Source organism: Pangasianodon hypophthalmus, chromosome 13 (genome assembly GCF_027358585.1).
Source record: "Pangasianodon hypophthalmus isolate fPanHyp1 chromosome 13, fPanHyp1.pri, whole genome shotgun sequence".
Lineage (NCBI taxonomy): Eukaryota > Metazoa > Chordata > Actinopteri > Siluriformes > Pangasiidae > Pangasianodon > Pangasianodon hypophthalmus.
Genome location: NC_069722.1, coordinates 1,889,059 through 1,912,934, shown reverse-complemented (window position 1 = coordinate 1,912,934; position 23,876 = coordinate 1,889,059). Strand labels below are relative to the sequence as shown.

General features: G+C 37.1%; 1 protein-coding gene across 4 annotated transcripts; it reads left to right on the top strand.

Moving 5' to 3' along the window:
- Window positions 1-8,056: 8,056 nt before the first annotated feature.
- Window positions 8,057-16,802, top strand: LOC128319964 (uncharacterized). 4 transcript variants are annotated; one of them, XR_008303420.1, is made up of 14 exons: window positions 8,057-8,488; window positions 9,514-9,649; window positions 9,800-9,956; window positions 10,082-10,274; window positions 10,413-10,514; window positions 10,628-10,699; window positions 10,839-10,931; window positions 11,690-11,782; window positions 12,479-12,571; window positions 13,141-13,212; window positions 13,797-13,902; window positions 14,146-14,210; window positions 14,927-15,108; window positions 15,212-16,802. XR_008303420.1 is itself a non-coding variant. In XM_053239437.1 (13 exons), the coding sequence occupies exons 1-13, from the start codon at window positions 8,390-8,392 to the stop codon at window positions 15,290-15,292; spliced, it is 1,362 nt and encodes a 453-aa protein (XP_053095412.1). In that variant the 5' UTR covers window positions 8,057-8,389; the 3' UTR covers window positions 15,293-16,801. The 4 variants fall into 4 exon arrangements, 3 of the variants coding, with proteins under 3 accessions (XP_053095412.1, XP_053095411.1, XP_053095413.1); XM_053239437.1 differs by lacking the exon at window positions 14,927-15,108 and having other exon boundaries at window positions 15,212-16,801; XM_053239438.1 differs by lacking the exon at window positions 15,212-16,802 and adding an exon at window positions 9,299-9,373 and having other exon boundaries at window positions 8,410-8,488; window positions 14,146-15,089.
- Window positions 16,803-23,876: the final 7,074 nt, after the last annotated feature.

The following is a 23,876-nucleotide window of genomic DNA, read 5'->3' as shown; positions in this document are numbered from 1 at the left end:
CACACCACACTACACTAATATCTCTACTATATATTACTATATACACTCTACACCACACCACACTACACTACTATATATTACTATATACACTACACCACACTACACTACACTACTATCTCTACTATATATTACTATATACACTACACCACACCACACTACACTACTATCTCTACTATATATTACTATATACACTACACCACACCACACTACACTACTATCTCTACTATATATTACTATATACACTACACCACACCACACTACACTACTATCACTACTATATATTACTATATACACTACACCACATTACTATATACACTACACCACACTATACTACTATCACTACTATATATTACTATATACACTACACCACACCACACTACACTACTATCACGACTATATATTACTATATACACACTACACGACACTACACTACACTACTATCACTACTATATATTACTATATACACTACACCACACCACACTACACTACTATCACTACTATATATTACTATATACACTCTACACCACACCACACTACACTACTATCTCTACTATATATTACTATATACACTCTACACCACACCACACTACACTACTATCTCTACTATATATTACTATATACACTACACCACACCACACTACACTACTATCACTACTATATATTACTATATACACTACACGACACCACACTACACTACTATCACTGCTATATATTACTATATACACTACACCACACCACACTACACTACTATCACTACTATATATTACTATATACACTACACCACACCACACTACACTACTATCACTACTATATATTACTATATACACACTACACGACACCACACTACACTACTATCACTGCTATATATTACTATATACACTACACCACACCACACTACACTACTATCACTACTATATATTACTATATACACTACACCACACCACACTACACTACTATCACTACTATATATTACTATATACACTACACCACACCACACTACACTACTATCACTACTATATATTACTATATACACACTACACGACACCACACTACACTACTATCACTGCTATATATTACTATATACACTACACCACACCACACTACACTACTATCACTACTATATATTACTATATACACTACACCACACCACACTACACTACTATCACTACTATATATTACTATATACACTACACCACACCACACTACACTGCTATCTCTACTATATATTACTATATACACTACACCACACCACACTACTATCTCTACTATATATTACTATATACACTCTACACCACACTACACTACACTACTATCACTACTATATATTACTATATACACTCTACACCACACTACACTACACTACTATCACTACTATATATTACTATATACTCTACACCACACCACACTACACTAATATCTCTACTATATATTACTATATACACTCTACACCACACTACACTACACTACTATCTCTACTATATATTACTATATACACTACACCACACCACACTACACTACTATCACTACTATATATTACTATATACACTACACCACACCACACTACACTACTATCTCTACTATATATTACTATATACACTACACCACACCACACTACACTACTATCTCTACTATATATTACTATATACACTACACCACACCACACTACACTACTATCTCTACTATATATTACTATATACACTACACCACACCACACTACACTACTATCACTACTATATATTACTATATACACTACACCACACTACACTACTATCACTACTATATATTACTATATACACTACACCACACAACACACTACAGTACTATCACTACAATATATTACTATATACACTACACCACACCACACTACACTACTATCACTACTATATATTACTATATACACTACAGCACACCACACTACACTACTATCACTACTATATATTACTATATACACTACACCACACCACACTACACTATCACTACTATATATTACTATATACACTACACCACACCACACTACACTACTATCACTACTATATATTACTATATACACTACACCACACCACACTACACTATCACTACTATATATTACTATATACACTACACCACACCACACTACACTAATATCTCTACTATATATTACTATATACACTCTACACCACACCACACTACACTACTATATATTACTATATACACTACACCACACTACACTACACTACTATCTCTACTATATATTACTATATACACTACACCACACCACACTACACTACTATCTCTACTATATATTACTATATACACTACACCACACCACACTACACTACTATCTCTACTATATATTACTATATACACTACACCACACCACACTACACTACTATCACTACTATATATTACTATATACACTACACCACATTACTATATACACTACACCACACTATACTACTATCACTACTATATATTACTATATACACTACACCACACCACACTACACTACTATCACGACTATATATTACTATATACACACTACACGACACTACACTACACTACTATCACTACTATATATTACTATATACACTACACCACACCACACTACACTACTATCACTACTATATATTACTATATACACTCTACACCACACCACACTACACTACTATCTCTACTATATATTACTATATACACTCTACACCACACCACACTACACTACTATCTCTACTATATATTACTATATACACTACACCACACCACACTACACTACTATCACTACTATATATTACTATATACACTACACGACACCACACTACACTACTATCACTGCTATATATTACTATATACACTACACCACACCACACTACACTACTATCACTACTATATATTACTATATACACTACACCACACCACACTACACTACTATCACTACTATATATTACTATATACACACTACACGACACCACACTACACTACTATCACTGCTATATATTACTATATACACTACACCACACCACACTACACTACTATCACTACTATATATTACTATATACACTACACCACACCACACTACACTACTATCACTACTATATATTACTATATACACTACACCACACCACACTACACTACTATCACTACTATATATTACTATATACACACTACACGACACCACACTACACTACTATCACTGCTATATATTACTATATACACTACACCACACCACACTACACTACTATCACTACTATATATTACTATATACACTACACCACACCACACTACACTACTATCACTACTATATATTACTATATACACTACACCACACCACACTACACTGCTATCTCTACTATATATTACTATATACACTACACCACACCACACTACTATCTCTACTATATATTACTATATACACTCTACACCACACTACACTACACTACTATCACTACTATATATTACTATATACACTCTACACCACACTACACTACACTACTATCACTACTATATATTACTATATACTCTACACCACACCACACTACACTACTATCACTACTATATATTACTATATACACACTACACAACACCACACTACACTACTATCACTGCTATATATTACTATATACACTACACCACACCACACTACACTACTATCACTACTATATATTACTATATACACTACACCACACCACACTACACTGCTATCTCTACTATATATTACTATATACACTACACCACACCACACTACACTACTATCTCTACTATATATTACTATATACACTCTACACCACACTACACTACACTACTATCACTACTATATATTACTATATACACACTACACGACACCACACTACACTACTATCACTACTATATATTACTATATACACTCTACACGACACCACACTACACTACTATCACTACTATATATTACTATATACACTCTACACGACACCACACTACACTACTATCACTACTATATATTACTATATACTCTACACCACACCACACTACACTACTATCACTACTATATATTACTATATACACACTACACAACACCACACTACACTACTATCACTGCTATATATTACTATATACACTACACCACACCACACTACACTACTATCACTACTATATATTACTATATACACTACACCACACTACACTACACTGCTATCTCTACTATATATTACTATATACACTACACCACACCACACTACACTACTATCTCTACTATATATTACTATATACACTACACCACACCACACTACACTACTATCACTACTATATATTACTATATACACTACACCACACCACACTACACTACTATCACTACTATATATTACTATATACACTACACCACACTACACTACACTGCTATCTCTACTATATATTACTATATACACTACACCACACCACACTACACTACTATCTCTACTATATATTACTATATACACCACACCACACTACACTACTATCACTACTATATATTACTATATACACTACACCACACCACACTACACTGCTATCTCTACTATATATTACTATATACACTACACCACACCACACTACACTACTATCTCTACTATATATTACTATATACACTCTACACCACACTACACTACACTACTATCACTACTATATATTACTATATACACACTACACGACAGCACACTACACTACTATCACTACTATATATTACTATATACACTCTACACGACACCACACTACACTACTATCACTACTATATATTACTATATACACTCTACACCACACTACACTACTATCACTACTATATATTACTATATACACTACACCACACCACACTACACTACTATCTCTACAATATATTACTATATACACTACACAACACCACACTACACTACTATCACTACTATATATTACTATATACACCACACCACACTACACTACTATCACTACTATATATTTCTATATACACTACACCACACCACACTACTATCACTACTATATATTACTATATACTCTACACCACATTACACTACTATCACTACTATATATTACTATATACACACTACACGACACCACACTACACTACTATCACTACTATATATTACTATATACACACTACACGACACCACACTACACTACTATCACTACTATATATTACTATATACACTCTACACCACACCACACTACACTACTATCCCTACTATATATTACTATATACACTCTACACCACACAACACACTACACTACTATCACTACTATATATTACTATATACACCACAACACACTACACTACTATCTCTACTATATATTACTATATACACTACACCACAACACACTACACTACTGTCTCTACTATATATTACTATGTACACTACACCACACCACACCACACTACACTACTATCACTACTATATATTACTATATACACTACACCACACTACACTACTATCACTACTATATATTACTATATACACTACACCACACTACACTACACTACTATCACTACTATATATTTCTATATACACTACACCACACCACACTACACTATCACTACTATATATTACTATATACACTCTACACTACACCACAGTACACTACTCTCACTACTATATATTACTATATACACTACACCACACTATACTACTATCACTACTATATATTACTATATACACTACACCACACCACACTACACTATCACTACTATATATTACTATATACACTCTACACTACACCACAGTACACTACTCTCACTACTATATATTACTATATACACTACACCACACTATACTACTATCACTACTATATATTACTATATACACTACACCACACCACACTACACTACTATCACTACTATATATTACTATATACACTACACCACACCACACTACACTACTATCACTACTATATATTACTATATACACTACACCACAGTACACTACTCTCACTACTATATATTACTATATACACTACACCACACCACACTACACTACTATCACTACTATATATTACTATATACACTACACCACAGTACACTACTCTCACTACTATATATTACTATATACAATACACTACTATCTCTACTATATATAACTATATACACTCTACACCACACCACACCACACTACTACTTATTACTATTATTATCTACTTGATATGCTATTTACTTAATATAAAATTGTATATACTACTATCTACTTGCTACATTAAAAAAAATTATTGAAGTATATTTTAATCTACTTAATATTTTGATCAGCAAAACCGCTGTTTCTTCATGTTCATTTTACACCTTAATCTTAAGGCATCTACATTTTTAAACCTCTCTCTCTCTCTATCGCTTGTTCTTGGCCTCATATTTATTACTGTTGTCATATTTATTACTGTTGAGTCACTTAAGGGATTGCTGGTCTCCATGGTAACTGGCAAGGTCATGTGACTTCCACTTCCACAGATATACACACACATATTTAAAAACATCCAGCATAGCCAACGCATGAGTGTAGCCTCTCGAAGGCCTGAGTGTGTTTATTCCAATATTATAGTTAAAATAAAACTCACAAGTATGGTAAACGTGTTTGTAAATGTGGTGTGTGAGTGTGTGTGTGTGTGTGTGTGTGTGTGTGTGAGTGTGTGTGTGGTCTCTGAGTAGGCGAGCATGATTAAACTGTGTGTGTTTATGCTCAATGTGAATGTGAGTAAGCATGTATGAATGTTGAGTGTGTTTAAGAGTGTGTGAGAGCTCACAGTTGTGAAAGGCGTGAGTGTGTGCACAAATGTAACATTGTGTTGTAGTGTATGTGAGTGTGAGTGTGCAGATACAAGTGACAGAGTGAGTGTGTGTACGAGTGTGAGATGTGTACATTTGTGAGAGTGTGTACTAGTGTGTGTCCAAGTGTAAGTGTGTGTGCCAGTTTGAGCGAATGTGTATGAGTGTAAGAGTATGTGTATTAGTGTGTGTGAGTTTGAGTAGATGTGTATGATTGTGTGTACTAGTGTGTGTCAAACTGTGTGTACTAGTTTGAGTGGACGTGTATGAGAGTATGAGTGTGTGTACTAGTGTGTGTGTGAATTTGAGTGGATGTGTATGAGTGTAGGAGTGTGTGTGTGAGTTTCAGTGGATGTGTATGAGTGTAAAAGTGTGTGTACTAGTGTAAGTTTAAGTGGATGTGTATGAGTGTGTACCAGTGTGTGTGTGTGAGTGTGAGTGGATGTGTATAAGTGCAGGAGTGTGTGTGTGTGTGAGTGTGAGTGGATGTGTATGAGTGTAGGAGTGTGTGTGTGAGTGTGAGTGGATGTGTATGAGTGTAGGAGTGTGTGTGTGAGTGTGAGTGGATGTGTATAAGTGTAGGAGTGTGTGTGTGTGAGTGTGAGTGGATGTGTATGAGTGTAGGAGTGTGTGTGTGTGTGTGAGTTTGAGTGGATGTGTATGAGTGTAGGAGTGTGTGTGTGTGTGTGTGTGTGTGTGTGTGAGTGTGAGTGGATGTGTATAAGTGTAGGAGTGTGTGTACTAGTGTGTGTGAATGTGAGTGGATGTGTATGAGTGTAAGAGTGTGTGTGTGAGTTTGAGTGGATGTGTTGAGAGTGTAAGAGTGTAAGTACTAGTGTGTGTGTGAGTGGATGTGTATGAGTGTAGGAGTGTGTGTACTAGTGTGTGTGCAAGTTTGAGTGGATGTGTATAAGTGTAGGAGTGTGTGTGTGTAAGTTTGAGTGGATGTGTATGAGTGTGTGTACTAGTGTGTGTGTAATTTGGAGTGGATGTGTATGAGTGTAGGAGTGTGTGTGTGTGTAAGTTTGAGTGGATGTGTATAAGTGTGTGTACTAGTGTGTGTGTGTAATTTGGAGTGGATGTGTATGAGTGTAGGAGTGTGTGTACTAGTGTGTGTGAGTGTGAGTGGATGTGTATGAGTGTAAGACTGTGTGTACTAGTGTGTGTGTGAGTGGATGTGTATGAGTGTAGGAGTGTGTGTACTAGTGTGTGTGTGTAAGTTTGAGTGGATGTGTATGAGTGTGTGTACTAGTGTGTGTGTAATTTGGAGTGGATGTGTATGAGTGTAAGACTGTGTGTACTAGTGTGTGTGTGAGTGGATGTGTATGAGCGTTGGTTTTTGTGGCTTATGAGGACTTTTGACCTGATTACGTACCGACACTACGGGGACATTTGGAATTATGAGGACAGGGACAGTGTCCCCATAATTCCTCTAATATATCTATATATATCTAAGTAAGAGAAGCTAAAATTCAAAGTTTCGGTCGAAGTCCACTTACACCACATACCCCTGAAACTGACTTTACACAGTGTTAACTCGGAATTTAATATAGCGCCCCCTTTAGTCTGGTCTTGGTATTGCACCAACTTACACACTCACACAAAATTTGAGCCTTCTGATTGGCTACCGCTGACTCGCCTAATTCGCGCTCTGATTGGCTGCGGCCGATGTCATTCATGTCACGTGTCTCGGTTTGTGGGCGGAGTTTCTCTATGTGCAGCGCGTCATCATGCGGAACTCATAATACGTCAATCTTTAAAAAACAGGTATGAGAATTAACTTTATACACTTTATTAAATGTACTTTATATGATTATATTGCAAAATGCACGTTTACTTTAGTTTATACATATTCAGATTAAAAAATAAAAGATTATGCTCATGAGAATGGGGTACATGTTTAGTCTAATGAGTATATCTTAAAAATCCTGCTAGTTACCATAATAATCACAGAATTCTCTACTTTAAAAACTTGGCAAATGTATTTTTAATGAATGAGTTTAAGTGTAGGTTATGGTTTATGTGAATTTGGTTTAATTAATATAAACGGGAAATATCGGTAAATTAGCATGGTAGCGTTGCTAATGATATTTAATGCTAATGTGCGACATCGCTGATCTTTAAATCATCTCTTCCGGAACACAGTGCGGGTGTATGGTTTGTAGCTCAAATGGTTTCGAGTGGCCTGCGTTAGCTGAACACAAGCAACAACCGGTAAACAACAAACAGCATGGAGACTGGAGAAGTGTTTATTTCGGTGTTATTTTATTAATCCCGGAGCGAACTCTATTAACTGTTAGTTAGCTGCAGTTGCTTAGTTTGGCTGCACCACTTCCTGTTAGCTCGCGCCGCTGTAGTGCGTGTCGGGCGCGCGCGTCGGGGGCGCGCGATTTAACACTAACATTTTATCATGCTGCAGCTGCGGGTTTTACTCTCTCTGACCCCTGACAGTCTCTACACGCCTCGTAAATAAGCTAGTTCGCACCTTTAAATAACTATATATATTTATTATATATATGTTTATTATATATTTTTATATATAGTATATAAATGAGAGTGGTGTGGTTTGTTTATCAGCTGTGTGTGCTGGTGCTGCGGTGACGTCACAGCAGAGTAACTGCACATCCCTCAGCATCACTGATGGAGCCCTCGGTAGGCTCACAGGAAATTTACATTGCTTTACATTTATATAACAATAACCTATATACAGGCCAAAGTGTTTTAAGGCTTCAAACTTAAGTATAAACTAAATGAACTAAAGTACTAAGGATGAGTTGTGCGTGGACACACAGCGTCCGGTGTACAGACTGTGTGAGATGAAGCTGAGGAGGAGGAGGAGAGACAATCCCAAACAGGAGGCTGAATATTTCACATCTGCTGCCAAAGACAAGGAGGGATTTGATGTGAAATATATAAATTCATTTATAGGTAAGTCTTAATATGTCATTCTTTGTTATTTTTTTTGTTTAAAAAATTATTATTCTTATTTAGGAGCATCAGGATGTTAGAGAACACTGCAGATGTGCTGCTCGGCTTGAATAAACACTGGACTAACAGGTGTTGTGCTTTCTCATACAGGACGTGGAGTATTCAGTTGTGTTCATTTTGATAAGGGAGATTTTCTTTTGGAGTACAGAGGACAACTCATAAACAAAGCTGATCGACGACAGAAGTTATATCACGATGCCATGAAAGCGTTCATGTATGAATTCCGTTTCAATGGAAGACTCTTATGGTATGTATAACATTGCATTGTTCTTCATATAATGTTTTCTGTAAGATCATGCTAATGCATAAAGTTTTGAAAAGGTCTTCTGTGCAGCCACAAGATGTTATGTGTTGTCTTATATCATGCTTCAGTGTCGATGCTTCCAGAGAAGATGGTTCCCTTGGGAGACTTGTCAATGATGACCACATCAGCCCAAACAGCAAAATGAAAATAATCACTGTAGAGGGAAAGCCTCATCTGTGTTTATTTGCGACTAGGAGCATCGACCCTGGAGAAGAAATCACATACGACTATGGCAATTCTGAGTTGCCTTGGAGAAATAAGGTATTGAAGATTGAACTATTCAGTGTTATTGGGCCACGCTTAAACATGCCGGTGCAAACATAACTTACAAATCATTACATGCTACAATCATCTAATTATATTCCCAATATTTTACACTGTCCTAACAAATCTTCACAGATTGTAGCTGAAGAACACCAACTGCCACCAGAGGAAAACAGCACTATGGCATTGAGTGAGGCCAGGAGGGTGAAAGACAATCAGTCTCTGTCACAGCACCAGGTATCCTGTAGTCAGTGAAAGAATTGGAAGATGGCTAACATGGTCTGCTGAAACCAAGCAGTGCTCCAGTTTTAATACATGCCTTTCGTCTTGCTCTTTAACCTGTTCTGTAGGCTGTTTCTGAGGCAGACCCCTTTACCCCTGTGACCGAAGATACCCAGGCAGCCATCAACCAAACAGAACAGGTCATTTACAGAAATATATAATGAATTAAAACCTGTTGATTCTACATATACAATTCTATACCCAATTTACAAGCTTGAATAATAAGTATTGAAAATTTGGTTTTATTAATAATAAATGTTTTATGATGTCTGTTTTTAGAATATAGCTGGAGCCGTCACTGAGGTTACATCAGAGCTGACGTCTGTGATGGACAAGTTGGAGACTGATGTTCTGGGAGGAGAGACAGAAAAGGTAAACTATAGAAATCATGTTTTGATTAATGATCCCCCTATCAGCTTGTGTGTGGCACAGCAGTGGTTTATCAGTACACTGGGTATTAAAGGGACCTTGTAGACATGTGATAGTAAATGCACATCAGCAGCTGTGTGTAAAGCATCTGACAGAAACCTGGTCTCGAGGGACTTCACTTTGTGAAGCTATATCATGTACACCACATACATTATCTTAAATTGGCATTTAATAGATGTATAGTTACTGACTAGAGTTCATTCCTTTTACTATGTGCAGTGTGTTATATTCTCATCCCTCAGTAGTAGGGGACCATTATAGGAGCAGCACTGAGTATATATGTGGTCTACCGTGAGTACAGCAGTGACACACACGTTACAGTGTGTGGGGTGCAGTTATGAGTTAATCAGCTACAGCACTGTTTTTACGGGCATCATTGTCACTGATGGATGTTCATTATATGGGTATAAATAGTATACCATATATACAGTGCACTTCCCTAATATACTGTATATACAGTGCACATATGAACACTTCCCAGAGCCCTGACCTAAACCCTATAGAGCATTTGAGAGATGCAATGATGGAAGACAGCTGATGCGCTACTGTGGATGAACTGAAAATTTGTTGATTGAAACTCGTTGGAAACTTCCAGCACAACTGTTACAGAAAATCGCTGATTCCAAATTCTTCTTGGGAATACTGTGTGTGTGTGTAACAATTGTGAAATGAGAAAAATGTTTTGTGATGTCTGTTTTTAGAATATAGCTGGAGCCGTCACTGAGGTTACATCAGAGCTGACGTCTGTGATGGACAAGTTGGAGACTGATGTTCCAGGAGGAGAGACAGAAAAGGTAAATTGTAGAAATCATCATCTGATTAATTATCTCCCTAATTGTTCTGTGCAGTTTGCGGAGTTTGAGGGAGTTTTTAATCACAGTACACTGTCTGTTTAAAGTCACTGGGACTGGTGCACTGTAATAGTGAAGTGTGTCTGTGAGCTGCTCCTCGCACTGGAAACATTTCTTGAGCACAGAGATAGAAGTGTCTGCAGTTGTAGGCACTATATTAAGAATGTAGTTAGTGTGTGTATGTGATGTGTATGGCTGAGACCTGTTTTATGAGAACACTGTGTCTAATGAGAACCTTTAGGAACTATGCTATAAGGATCCTCTACCAGAGGAATATTAGTGTGTGTCAGTGTGTTTGACTAGTACATGGTATATGAGGACAGTATTGATTTATATGATGACTCTGTGTTCATCAGCTTGTGTGTGGCACAGCACTGGTTTATCAGTACACTGGGTATTAAAGGGACCTTGTAGACATGTGATAGTAAATGCACATCAGCAGCTGTGTGTAAAGCGTCTGACAGAAACATGGTCTCGAGGGACTTCACTTTGTGAAGCTATATCATGAACACCATATACATTATTAGGTATTTATCTGCCTCTTCAGAGTCACTGGGAGTGGTGCACTGTAAATGTGTATTGATCTGACTTGGGTGCTGGTTTATCATCATAGAAATCTCTTGTTATTTTTGTTTTTAGAATACAGCTGGAACCATTACTGAGGTTACAACAGTGCTGACGACTATAAAGGACAAGATGGAGCCTGAGGTTCCAAGAAAGGAGACAGAAAAGGTAATTTTGAGATCATCTTCTGATTAATTATGTCCAAAAGGATACCCATTGCCTGCTAATGTCACTAAACTGGTTAGAAAGACACTATAGCTGCCCTGCCTGTCTGATGTTTGGAATGAGAATGGAGTTTTTTTGATGTCTTCAATTTTTTTTGGATACACTTCCTGTATATCAAATAGTCATAAAGTCGAGTGCGAGAGTAAAGGGTGCCTGATACATGCATGCAGAGAGCTGTTGGAGGTCAGACATGTCAGAAAATGTAACTGAACATAGTATAGTGTGAGTGTCAAGGAACTGATGCATAGCACATTTGTTGTAGACTACTGTTGCCTATTTAATGGTGTAGTTTGCATGGAAAACACCATTAGTTAAAGCTAATGCATGTTTGAACCAAAATAGGTTTAAAAATTGTATTGCCCTTTTGGATCTTGAATGTGACACTAACTTTTGTACCCACCACCCACTCGGTGTAACATTTTAATTCATGAAAATGGTGTTTGGTGTTTGCCAGAAAATACTCCTAGCCTGGTTAATCTGTAACCTTAACATTTTGTTGTCTAATATTTCAGATTACCATTGTGAAGGAGCAATCTGGGCCTGAGGAAAAAGATACAATAGCACCAAGTGAGAAAACAGAAAAAGTAAGTTTGCTGGATAGACATTATTTCTGGCTTATGATATTTCTATGGAATACATCATCAATAATTTCCTTCATTATTTGTATAATTTATTTCATGTTGCATAATTTCAAATATCTACTGTATGTGTAATGACCAAAGCCATTCATACACTATGTCGAATATCACATTAGTGAGCAACATGTTCTGCTATCAAAACCTATATTTATCAGTTATTTTGATCATTTTTGATTTGTTTTAAAAACATACATTTTGCTTTTTTTGTCACCATTGCCTCATACTTAAACACATCCAGAATTAAAATGAAGACGTGTGAAAGAGAATGCTGATGCAGTATCTAGAATATCCAGATACTTGTTAGTATTTTGTCACCTCAGCTTTTGTTATATAAAGTCAAGAGTAAAACCTCTAACAGGCATGCTCTTTTTGTCTGTATTTGTATTTGAGTTGTGAAAATGCCCAAAGTGCACATCATCTAACATCAAATAAATGGATTTTGCTTTCCATGTTATTCCTCCACTAGAGTTACTTTTAGACAAATATTTTTGGTTGTGATGTCAAATGAGTTTTATTAATTCTATTCACAGAATTGTAAACATGAAATGGTCTTCACAACTGTTTCGAGCATGAACAAATGTGCAGCATGTGTTGGACCTGTAGCATCACTCAAATGGATTGGTCTGAGATGCAAAGGTCAGTAATGTACTTTACAGTATTTAAGATGGCAGTTAATTTATAACTGGTATGGTTTGTCCAATTGGCCCATTGTTTCCAGACAGTGGTCCTGGTCTCATAAATTCATAAGGTTTGAAAATTATTAATAAAATTCTAAGCTTCATCTTTTTATATTGAGTTAAGGCAACAGTTGTGGTGTTTTTAGTTTTATGTGTATTGAAGTCTTACATTCTTACTTATTTACTTCTCTCTCTTTTGCAGTCTGCAATTGTTTTTGGCACAAGTCCTGCTTTGTAAAACTTATTAAGAATGAGTCACTATCATGGGTGAGTGCATTTATAATTCATTATATAAATTTTAGTCATTTGCAAGTGCAATTTCTAGTGATCGTTTGTTTTCTGGTACTAGAGAGTAAGTACTGGTGAGGATGAATCACTAGATGAAGAATATGTGCCACAGTCAGAGTCAGACAGTGAATCTGAGAGTTCAGTAGAGTTACAAGGAGAATGCCCCTTGAATATGGAGAAACGAAAGGCTATTTATTCCCAGATTGCCAAGTTGAATCCTGAAGGTGCAAGCAAGGGCAAAGTGTGTGTTAAGGCCAGAGAAGAAGTTGGTTTACTTTATGAGGAGCAGTTGACTGATGTAGATTATGACAGTGAAGCGAGCTATACACAAACCTCAGATAATCTTTCAAGCAAAGTTCAGGGTAAGCAAGTGTCTGAGACCTACAGAACGTCAAAAGTTGCAGTTTTAGGCAGTGCATCAGACAGTTTAATGCTGCCAACAACAGTCACTGGAACATCTGCAAGCCAGCAACTGTTGGAAGTAAGAGAGGGAGCTGGTGGAAGTGATTTACATGGAGATGTTGAGGAATCATTAATGGCAGAGGGCAAAGCTAAAGTGGATGAAGCTGAGGAGTGTCTTCAGTCATCTGTAATTTCTTGTACTGAAAATAAGAAAAACTACTGATGGATTAGAAATTACAAAAGTCATTGCGTACTACAGAGGCAACGTCATCTTCTTTCATTGCACTTAAAAGCTTCCAAACCCCAGGAGATATCTGGTGTGGGAATGTAGACTCTGCCATGGCTGCCAAACCCAAAACCCTGACCCTACCGTGGTGTTCATTTAGTTCTCCTGGCTAAACTGATGGAAGTGAATCTGAGAATGGCACTGAAAGTGAGAATATGAATGTGTCTATGAGTGCACCAGTGCAGATTGGTAGGTTTTTCTAACTTATTGATGTGTTACATGCCCAATTGTTTTGGTCATGATCAGTCCACACTGTTTGTGTGCTGAATAATGTGGTAATCTCTTCTTACAGGGATGCAGAAGGATCACCCACCAAAAGAAGCCAAAGCTGGATGTTCTGGTTGTATTTTCCAAGTTATATATGTGGTTTTGACTTTTATTTTAGTCATATAACTCATAATTATCATTTTTGTTTTACCTATTTTTAATTTGAAACAAAAGTATATGTCATCATATCTCCCAGTCTTTATGGTTGTATGATGTGCATATTTATATACTTGTTTGTTTAGTCTCAAACACAGATGCTTTGCCCATGTCCCATAGAGCACCTGCTGTTTTATGTGCAATAAGCTGGCTATAAGGTTCACAATTTTAAACATCACAATCTAATTGATTCTTTTGATACGTGTTGTATACACCAATCAGACATAACAACCAGTGAAAGGTGAAGTGAATAACATTGATTATTTCTCTACGATGGCATTTGTTGAGGGTTGGGATATATTGGTATAACAGTCAGTTCTCTGTGTTGATGTGTTAGAAGCAGGAAAAATGGGCAAGGGATGCTACATAAAGGTTCCTCTGAAAGTAACGGAACAGCAAGCTCAATTAGTCTGTTTTTGCTATACACTGAAGACGTTTGGGTTTGAGGTCAAAAGATGAATATGAGATGATGGTTTAGAATTTCAGCTTTCATTTCCTGATTTTTATATCTGTGTTACACAGATTAAAACATGGCACCTTTTGGTATAGGCACAAATTCTCTTAAAGTAAATTAAACAGCACTTAATATTTGGTTCATATCCCTTACTTGCAATAACTGTATCAAGCCAGCATACATACATCCCATATACATCGCTCAAAACAAGAGTAGCTGTTCATAGCTACTAATTCTTTAAACTATCAATTTAACAGGATACACCTGGGCAACAAGAAACACCAGTCACATGTTCCAACATACTTCATCACTTGAAAATAAAATGTTTAAAAAATCTATATGTAAATATCAGGAAAAAAAGCTAAAATTCTGAGCTATCATTTTATATTCGTCATTTGATCTTAAACCCAGATGTCTAGGTATAGGAAAAACAATATAATTGAACTTGCTTTTCAGAGGGGACTGTATTTAACAGAGTTAAAAATTATGTTAACAGTTAACAGTTATGTTTTTTAAGTGCTCAGTTGTAGTATCCCTAACCTGAGTTGCTTAATGTTCTGTAATTGTTGTATAGAAGGACTTGTTCTGTTAAGTCACAGGTGACCCGGTAAATCACCATGTGGTCATGTTTGTGTTTGTGTTAAGTCGAGTACCAATAAAACATGCCTGTCCTTCTAATACAGTGTAAAGTCTTTTTTTGTGTATTGTTAAACTGATGTCCCGATAAAGCGGTGTGACCTTATAAGTACCAATTCTGTCGGAGGCGGGAGCTTCTCAGACGGTCCTTATATGCAACCATAATGTCAGGTCTTGTGTTTAAGAGTTTAATTTTGCGTAGAAGAAATCTGAAGTGAAATTTGTCTTGCTAAAAAAAAACCAAATTTTTTGATGTTTACGGCATTGCTGTAGCACAAAGGGAAAGGTGGGTCCCCTTAAACCACGTTTCAACTGGTTTGGCCGGCAAAGTCCTCGTAAGACTTAAAAACCAGTATGTGTGTGTAGGAGTGTGTGTACTAGTGTGTGTGTGTAAGTTTGAGTGGATGTGTATGAGTGTGTGTACTAGTGTGTGTGTAATTTGGAGTGGATGTGTATGAGTGTAGGAGTGTGTGTACTAGTGTGTGTGAGTGTAAGTGGATGTGTATGAGTGTAGGAGTGTGTGTGTGAGTGTGAGTGGATGTGTATGAGTGTAGGAGTGTGTGTGTGAGTGTGAGTGGATGTGTATAAGTGTAGGAGTGTGTGTGTGTGAGTGTGAGTGGATGTGTATGAGTGTAGGAGTGTGTGTGTGTGTGTGAGTTTGAGTGGATGTGTATGAGTGTAGGAGTGTGTGTGTGTGTGTGTGTGTGTGTGTGTGAGTGTGAGTGGATGTGTATAAGTGTAGGAGTGTGTGTACTAGTGTGTGTGAATGTGAGTGGATGTGTATGAGTGTAAGAGTGTGTGTGTGAGTTTGAGTGGATGTGTTGAGAGTGTAAGAGTGTAAGTACTAGTGTGTGTGTGAGTGGATGTGTATGAGTGTAGGAGTGTGTGTACTAGTGTGTGTGCAAGTTTGAGTGGATGTGTATAAGTGTAGGAGTGTGTGTGTGTAAGTTTGAGTGGATGTGTATGAGTGTGTGTACTAGTGTGTGTGTAATTTGGAGTGGATGTGTATGAGTGTAGGAGTGTGTGTGTGTGTAAGTTTGAGTGGATGTGTATGAGTGTGTGTACTAGTGTGTGTGAGTGTGAGTGGATGTGTATGAGTGTGTGTACTAGTGTGTGTGAGTGTGAGTGGATGTGTATGAGTGTAGGAGTGTGTGTGTGTGTAAGTTTGAGTGGATGTGTATGAGTGTGTGTACTAGTGTGTGTGTGTAATTTGGAGTGGATGTGTATGAGTGTAGGAGTGTGTGTACTAGTGTGTGTGAGTGTGAGTGGATGTGTATGAGTGTAAGACTGTGTGTACTAGTGTGTGTGTGAGTGGATGTGTATGAGTGTAGGAGTGTGTGTACTAGTGTGTGTGTGCGAGTTTGAGTGGATGTGTATAAGTGTAGGAGTGTGTGTGTGTGTAATTTGGAGTGGATGTGTATGAGTGTAGGAGTGTGTGTGTGTAAGTTTGAGTGGATGTGTATAAGTGTGTGTACTAGTGTGTGTGTGTAATTTGGAGTGGATGTGTATGAGTGTAGGAGTGTGTGTGTGTAAGTTTGAGTGGATGTGTATAAGTGTGTGTACTAGTGTGTGTGTGTAATTTGGAGTGGATGTGTATAAGTGTAGGAGTGTGTGTGTGTAAGTTTGAGTGGATGTGTATGAGTGTGTGTACTAGTGTGTGTGTGTAATTTGGAGTGGATGTGTATGAGTGTAGGAGTGTGTGTACTAGTGTGTGTGTGTAAGTTTGAGTGGATGTGTATGAGTGTGTGTACTAGTGTGTGTGAGTGTAAGTGGATGTGTATGAGTGTAGGAGTGTGTGTGTGTAAGTTTGAGTGGATGTGTATAAGTGTGTGTACTAGTGTGTGTTTGTAATTTGGAGTGGATGTGTATGAGTGTAGGAGTGTGTGTACTAGTGTGTGAGTGTGAGTGGATGTGTATGAGTGTAGGAGTGTGTGTACTAGTGTGTGACTGACTGGATGTATATGAGTGTAAGAGTGTTTGTGCCAGAGACTGTGTGTAGTCTGTGTCACTGATCTATGTGTGTGTGTGTGTGTGTGTGAGCACCACAACAATGAGTAGACTATTTCAGAAATCTAAACTCCGTCTCCGTCAGAAGCTGAGCTAAAATACCCACAATTTCATGGAAATGGCTCACAGGGTCTCCAGTAGCAACAGTGACCACGGTGACGTTTCTGATTTTTGATGTCACTTTGAAGTAAGAGCTTAAAAACGATGAATAGTGTCTGTTAAACCATTAAAGGTTCTTCATTCCGGAGGTTCTGTCTAGAACCCTATAGTAGAGTGTGTTCCTATCACAGCCTGGTTTTGTGGAAGCTAAAAACCTTTTAATTATCCAATGAACTCGTGAAGAACTCTTACAGAAGCCACTACAGTGCTGTTGAATTCTGGATTCTGATTGGTCAGAAGGTGCTGAATCATTTTCTGTAACACATATGGCGAAGTTTTCTGCACTGTAAACCCTAATGTAGTCTTTACTTAAACAATCATCTAATCCTGACTAAACATTACTCAGAATGTTGCATTTTGTACCTATAAATCAAAAATCTAAGTTTGTTTAACTTGTTTACCTACAAAATACATTAACTTAAGGTTTGAAGTGTTATGAACTCAAAATCAGCTCACTCTGGGCTTTCTTTGATGTGATTGGCCATGCAAGGATTTCCGCCTAGCAACAAGAGAACTAATGCTCTGATTGGTAGATAACTGCAGAGGGCGGTCCTCTTCGTCTGGTCTGTTGCTGGTCCTGGTGTAGTGAAGTTCAAGAGTTCCTCATGAGCTTTACAAAGAAACGGCAATCATGTAGAGGATGTTTTGTAAATAAAATATTTATATTTTGCTAAAAAGTGTTAATTTCCCCTATTTATGGAGACTTTTGGGACGCCCTGTATTTAAGTACGCTTGAAATGAAAACCAAATTAGGTGAACTTAATTATTTCAGTACATTGATTCCCTGGTGGACTAGCGGCTAGCTGCTAGCGGCTAGCGTGCGGTGTGGCCCGGGTTTGATTCACGGTCAGTGTACAGTATATGAACACCAAGTTAAGTGAACTTAACAATTTAAGCACGGTCTACATGAGCACCAAGTTACCTGAAATTAAAATATACAATTTTTGGGAGAAACTATTACTCAATTAAACGGAGGGAACGAGTTTACTCAATCAACTGAGTCCAGTCAACTTGTTAGGGTTTTCAGTGTGTGAAAGGAGATGTTTATTTAACATTTATGGAAGGAGTCTCCAGTGTCAGCGCTTTGTAACAGAGGAGTTTACGCTTCTTTGCGGTTTCCCAGTAACACGACAAGCTGCGGCTTTTTTAGTCTTATTAACTTTAAGAGAGAGATAAAAAGAGAGGCTGGTGAGAAAACGAGTGTTTATAGCTGCTATAACGTAAGTGAGAAGAGAAAATCAATTTTTTATTGTAATAAATAAAAAATATTGCAATTGTTGAAAATGTGCTGTGGTATAAGAGGAATAAAACACTTCAGGACATGCTGTAAAAGGAAAATAAGGGAACGCAAGAGCCCTTGGTTCTAAGGAGAACCTCTTCATTTGGAAGAAGGTAAAAATTCGACTGGACTTCATTCACACACACTTTACTACTCCAAAACAGCCAGTGTTTTTGTGTGTGTGTGTGTGTGTGTGTGTGTGAAGGAAACGTTTCACTTCGCTGCGATGTGAATATACAGTTAGCGTTTCTGTCTGTGGTGGTGGTGAATTTTGCGCTTCTTTTGTACCCTCAGCGTTCCCAGGAGGCCGATTAAATTAACTCCACAACGTTACTGAAGCTAAAGTCGAAGTCTCAAGTCTTTATAACTTTAAATATTTCCTACTAATATAATTCCGCTGTGGATTGCACTTCGCTTTATTTTTTCCTCACTTGAAAATTGATGAATCCATAGAGATCTTACACACACACAAACACACACACACACTCTATAGACCCTTTAAATAGTGTGTGTGAAGCTGAGAGTTACGGCTGAATGTGGACACAGAATTTGTTCCAGGATTCCAGTTGTAGTTTTTCATTTTTCATTTTAAAAAATCAATCAATTAATTAATTTTTAAGGATTGGAATGATGGAGGAAAAGAAGGGAAGAATAAGAAAAGGAAGAGATGAGAGGAAGAAAAGCGAGGAGAGAGGAATGGGAGAAGAAATAATAAAGAGGAAAGAAAAGGAACGAAAGAAGAACAAGACAGTGTATAAATAAAATTAAGAAAATTAAATAAACAAGAGGAAAAAAGAAAGGAAGGAAGAGAAAAAGAAAGACAAAAAGACAGGGAAAGTGAAAAAGAAAAGGATGAGAAAAGAACATGAGGAAGAAGAAGCGACCTTGGGTGTTGGAAAGGCGCTATATAAATAAAAATTATTATTATTATTATTATTATTATTATTAAGAAGAAAAGAAAGGGTGAGACAGGAAAGGAAAGGAATGAAATGGAAATGAAAGGAAAGCAGATGAGAGGAGAGAAAAGAATTGGAAAGCAGAATGCTGGAAAGGAAACAAAAAGAAAATAAAAGAAAGAAATGGAAATTAAAAGGAAAGGAAATTGGAAAGGAAAAGGAAAGAAAGCAAAGGAGAGAAATAGAAAATATGGATAATGAAGGAGAAGGAGAGAAGATAATAGGGAAAGGAAAAAAGAAAGAATGGAAAGGATAGGAAGAAGAGGAAAAACAGGAAGATAAGAGAAAGAAAGTAATGAAAGAGAAGAGGAAAGGGGGAAAAGAAAGAGCAGGGTAAGAAAATTGAAACAAGTGAAAGGAGAGAAAAGGATTCAAGACGAAAAGGAAGTGAAAAGAAATGAACGGCAAGTAAGAAAAAGTAAAGGTAAAAAACAGCAGAGATAGGAAAAGAAAAGGAAAGCAGGGAAGACAAAAAGAAAGAAAGAGTTAAAAGAAAAGGTATAGAAAAGGAAAGACAAGGAAGGAAAGCAAAAGGAAACTAAAGGAAAAGAAAGAAAAGAAAAAGACAGGAAGAGTGTTTTTTTTTCTTTATGGAAAATTGAAATTGAAATTAGAAATTGACATTAAAATGAATTTTTCTTTATGGTTCTGATTTATTCTGACACAGTGTGTGTGTGTGTGTGTGTGTGTGTGTGTGTGTGTGCGCTCACTGCACTCATCTATAATGTCATGTGTTAATGAATACACACGTTATGAACGTTATCAAAATGAAGTGGTGTTTTTTAGGCGTTAATTACAGCATAATCTCGTCAGTTATCATCATCATCAGCTACACTGTGACGTGGAGGATAATTACAGCAGCAGCGACAGTGAAGACGTTCAGGTAAACGAACACGTAATCAATAATTAACGCTAAATATCTTCATATATAATCCCTCAGGACGTGTATTACGTCGTGTGTTTTGTGGGAAACGTGCTTGACGCAGTATCTGGGGTTTTTCAGTGTCTCTTTTTTGTGATACGCAGAAAAGTATTTAATTTTTTTAAAAACAGTCTTTCTCTTCTTTTTGTAGCTAAAATGATAACTGATAACTACAGCCAAAATTATTTATAAAATTCTTTTCACAATCTAGCGATAGATAGCTAAATATCTGAACTTTCTAGTGTTTTTAACCTAAAAGTCACAATCTGGAAATCCTGAACATCCCAGCTAACAATTTTAGGTTCGTAAAACATTTTCTACTAACGCTACACGCTAACGCTAACGCGACTAGTTTTCAATATATAGTGTTTCTATAAGCAATAAAACACTGTGTTGTGCTGTTACAGTAAATTAATCAACAACAGGGTGATGTGATGAAGCTGAGTTACTGTCACCACCCCAAAGTTATTTTTAAAGATATTTTTCTAGTCTTAAAATGTTTTATTCCTCTTATACCACAGCAATTTACAAACAATTACAACAGTTTATTCACTAAAGAACGACACGTCATACTTTTTGTCAGTTTATTGTTACAGTTAATGTTGTGAAAACAAGTTAGTTCCTGTTCTCACTTACATTATAGCAGCTTTATTCTCGCTCATGAAGTTAATATCGCCTTCCATGAACGTTAAATAAACTTCTCCTTACAGAAAACTTCACCATTTTAAGTCCCCGTGAATGAGCTGTTGCTATAGAAACGATAACGTATGAGAACGAGCGCATTCATTATAAATAAACCTGCTGCACTACTGTCAGAGCTGCTGTTCTAGAGAATTAATCAACACCTTCTGACCAATCACAATCATGACACCTTGATATGAATAATCGGGTCCCACTGGGGTCGTGTGGTGTGTGTGTGTGTGTGTGTGTGTGTGGTACGTACCATTTGCCCTCTGCTTTCTTTCCAGGTCAGAGAGCGTTTTGGCACAGTGTGTGTGTGTGTGTGTGTGTGTGTGTCTTGATGTTCTAGTTCTGCAGCGTCAGTGTGTTTGGACGTGTGTCCTTAAGGTTCATATTTATGAGCCGTAAATATAGTTTTAAAAAGATATTTTTTCATGCAACACATTGTGTATTGAAGCTATGATACTGTATTTTGACTCTTATGTCATCATATTTCTCTCCTCTGTTCCTTGTTCTCGTTCTGTCTATCTCTCTCTCTCTCTCTCTCTCTCTCTTTCTCTCTCTCTCTCTCATGCTGCCTGCTTTTGAATCAATAACTCATCTTTAGACGTCGATTTTTCCTGTCCCCCACAGGAAAACAAACGTCCTTCTCCAGGACAAACAGAAGAGAAAGTGAGATGTACGGACAGAGAGAGATAAAAAGAAAGAGGGGGAGACAGAAAGAGAGAGAGAGCGAGAGAGAGAGAGGGAGATGGGAGCGACTCTTAAGATAATTTGTAAATATCTGCAAATCTGTAAATATAATGCAAAGAAAGATATCCCTTTAGCTCTGAGTAAAAAAAGAGATATGAGAGTGAGAGAGAGATAGAGAGAGAGAGAGAGAGAGAAAGAGAGAGAGAGTGGATAGAGAGAGCGAGAAAAAGGAAAATGATTGAAAGCATAGTTAAGGGGTGGATGATTATCTCTTGTCTTGGAGGTTATACTTTACGACTATATCACTGCAAAGGACAGGAGTGAAGGAGTAAAGAAAGGAGAAATAAAGAGAGGAAGAGACGAGTGACAGGAAGGAACCGGAAAAGGGGATGACTTGAAGAAAATGAAGGACAGAAGAGGGGAACCACAAGGAATAAAGGAAGAAAAAAGCGAATGTATGAAATGAAAAAAAAGAGAGAAGAGGAAATGAAAGGACAGATTTGGAGGTGAAAGGAAAGCAAAGTAAAGAAAACTTAAGGAAAAGAAAGAAAGAAAGAAAGAAAGAAAGAAAGAAGGAAAGAGGAAGGGGAAAAGGGAGTGAAAGAGAAAGAAAAGAGACAGAGACACAGGAAAGGAAAAAAATGGAAAAAGGAGAAGAAACAAAAGCATAGCAGATGAAAAGAAAGAAAAGAGTTGAAAGGAAGTGGATACCAATAGAATGACAGGGAATGAAAGGAAAGGAAAAGA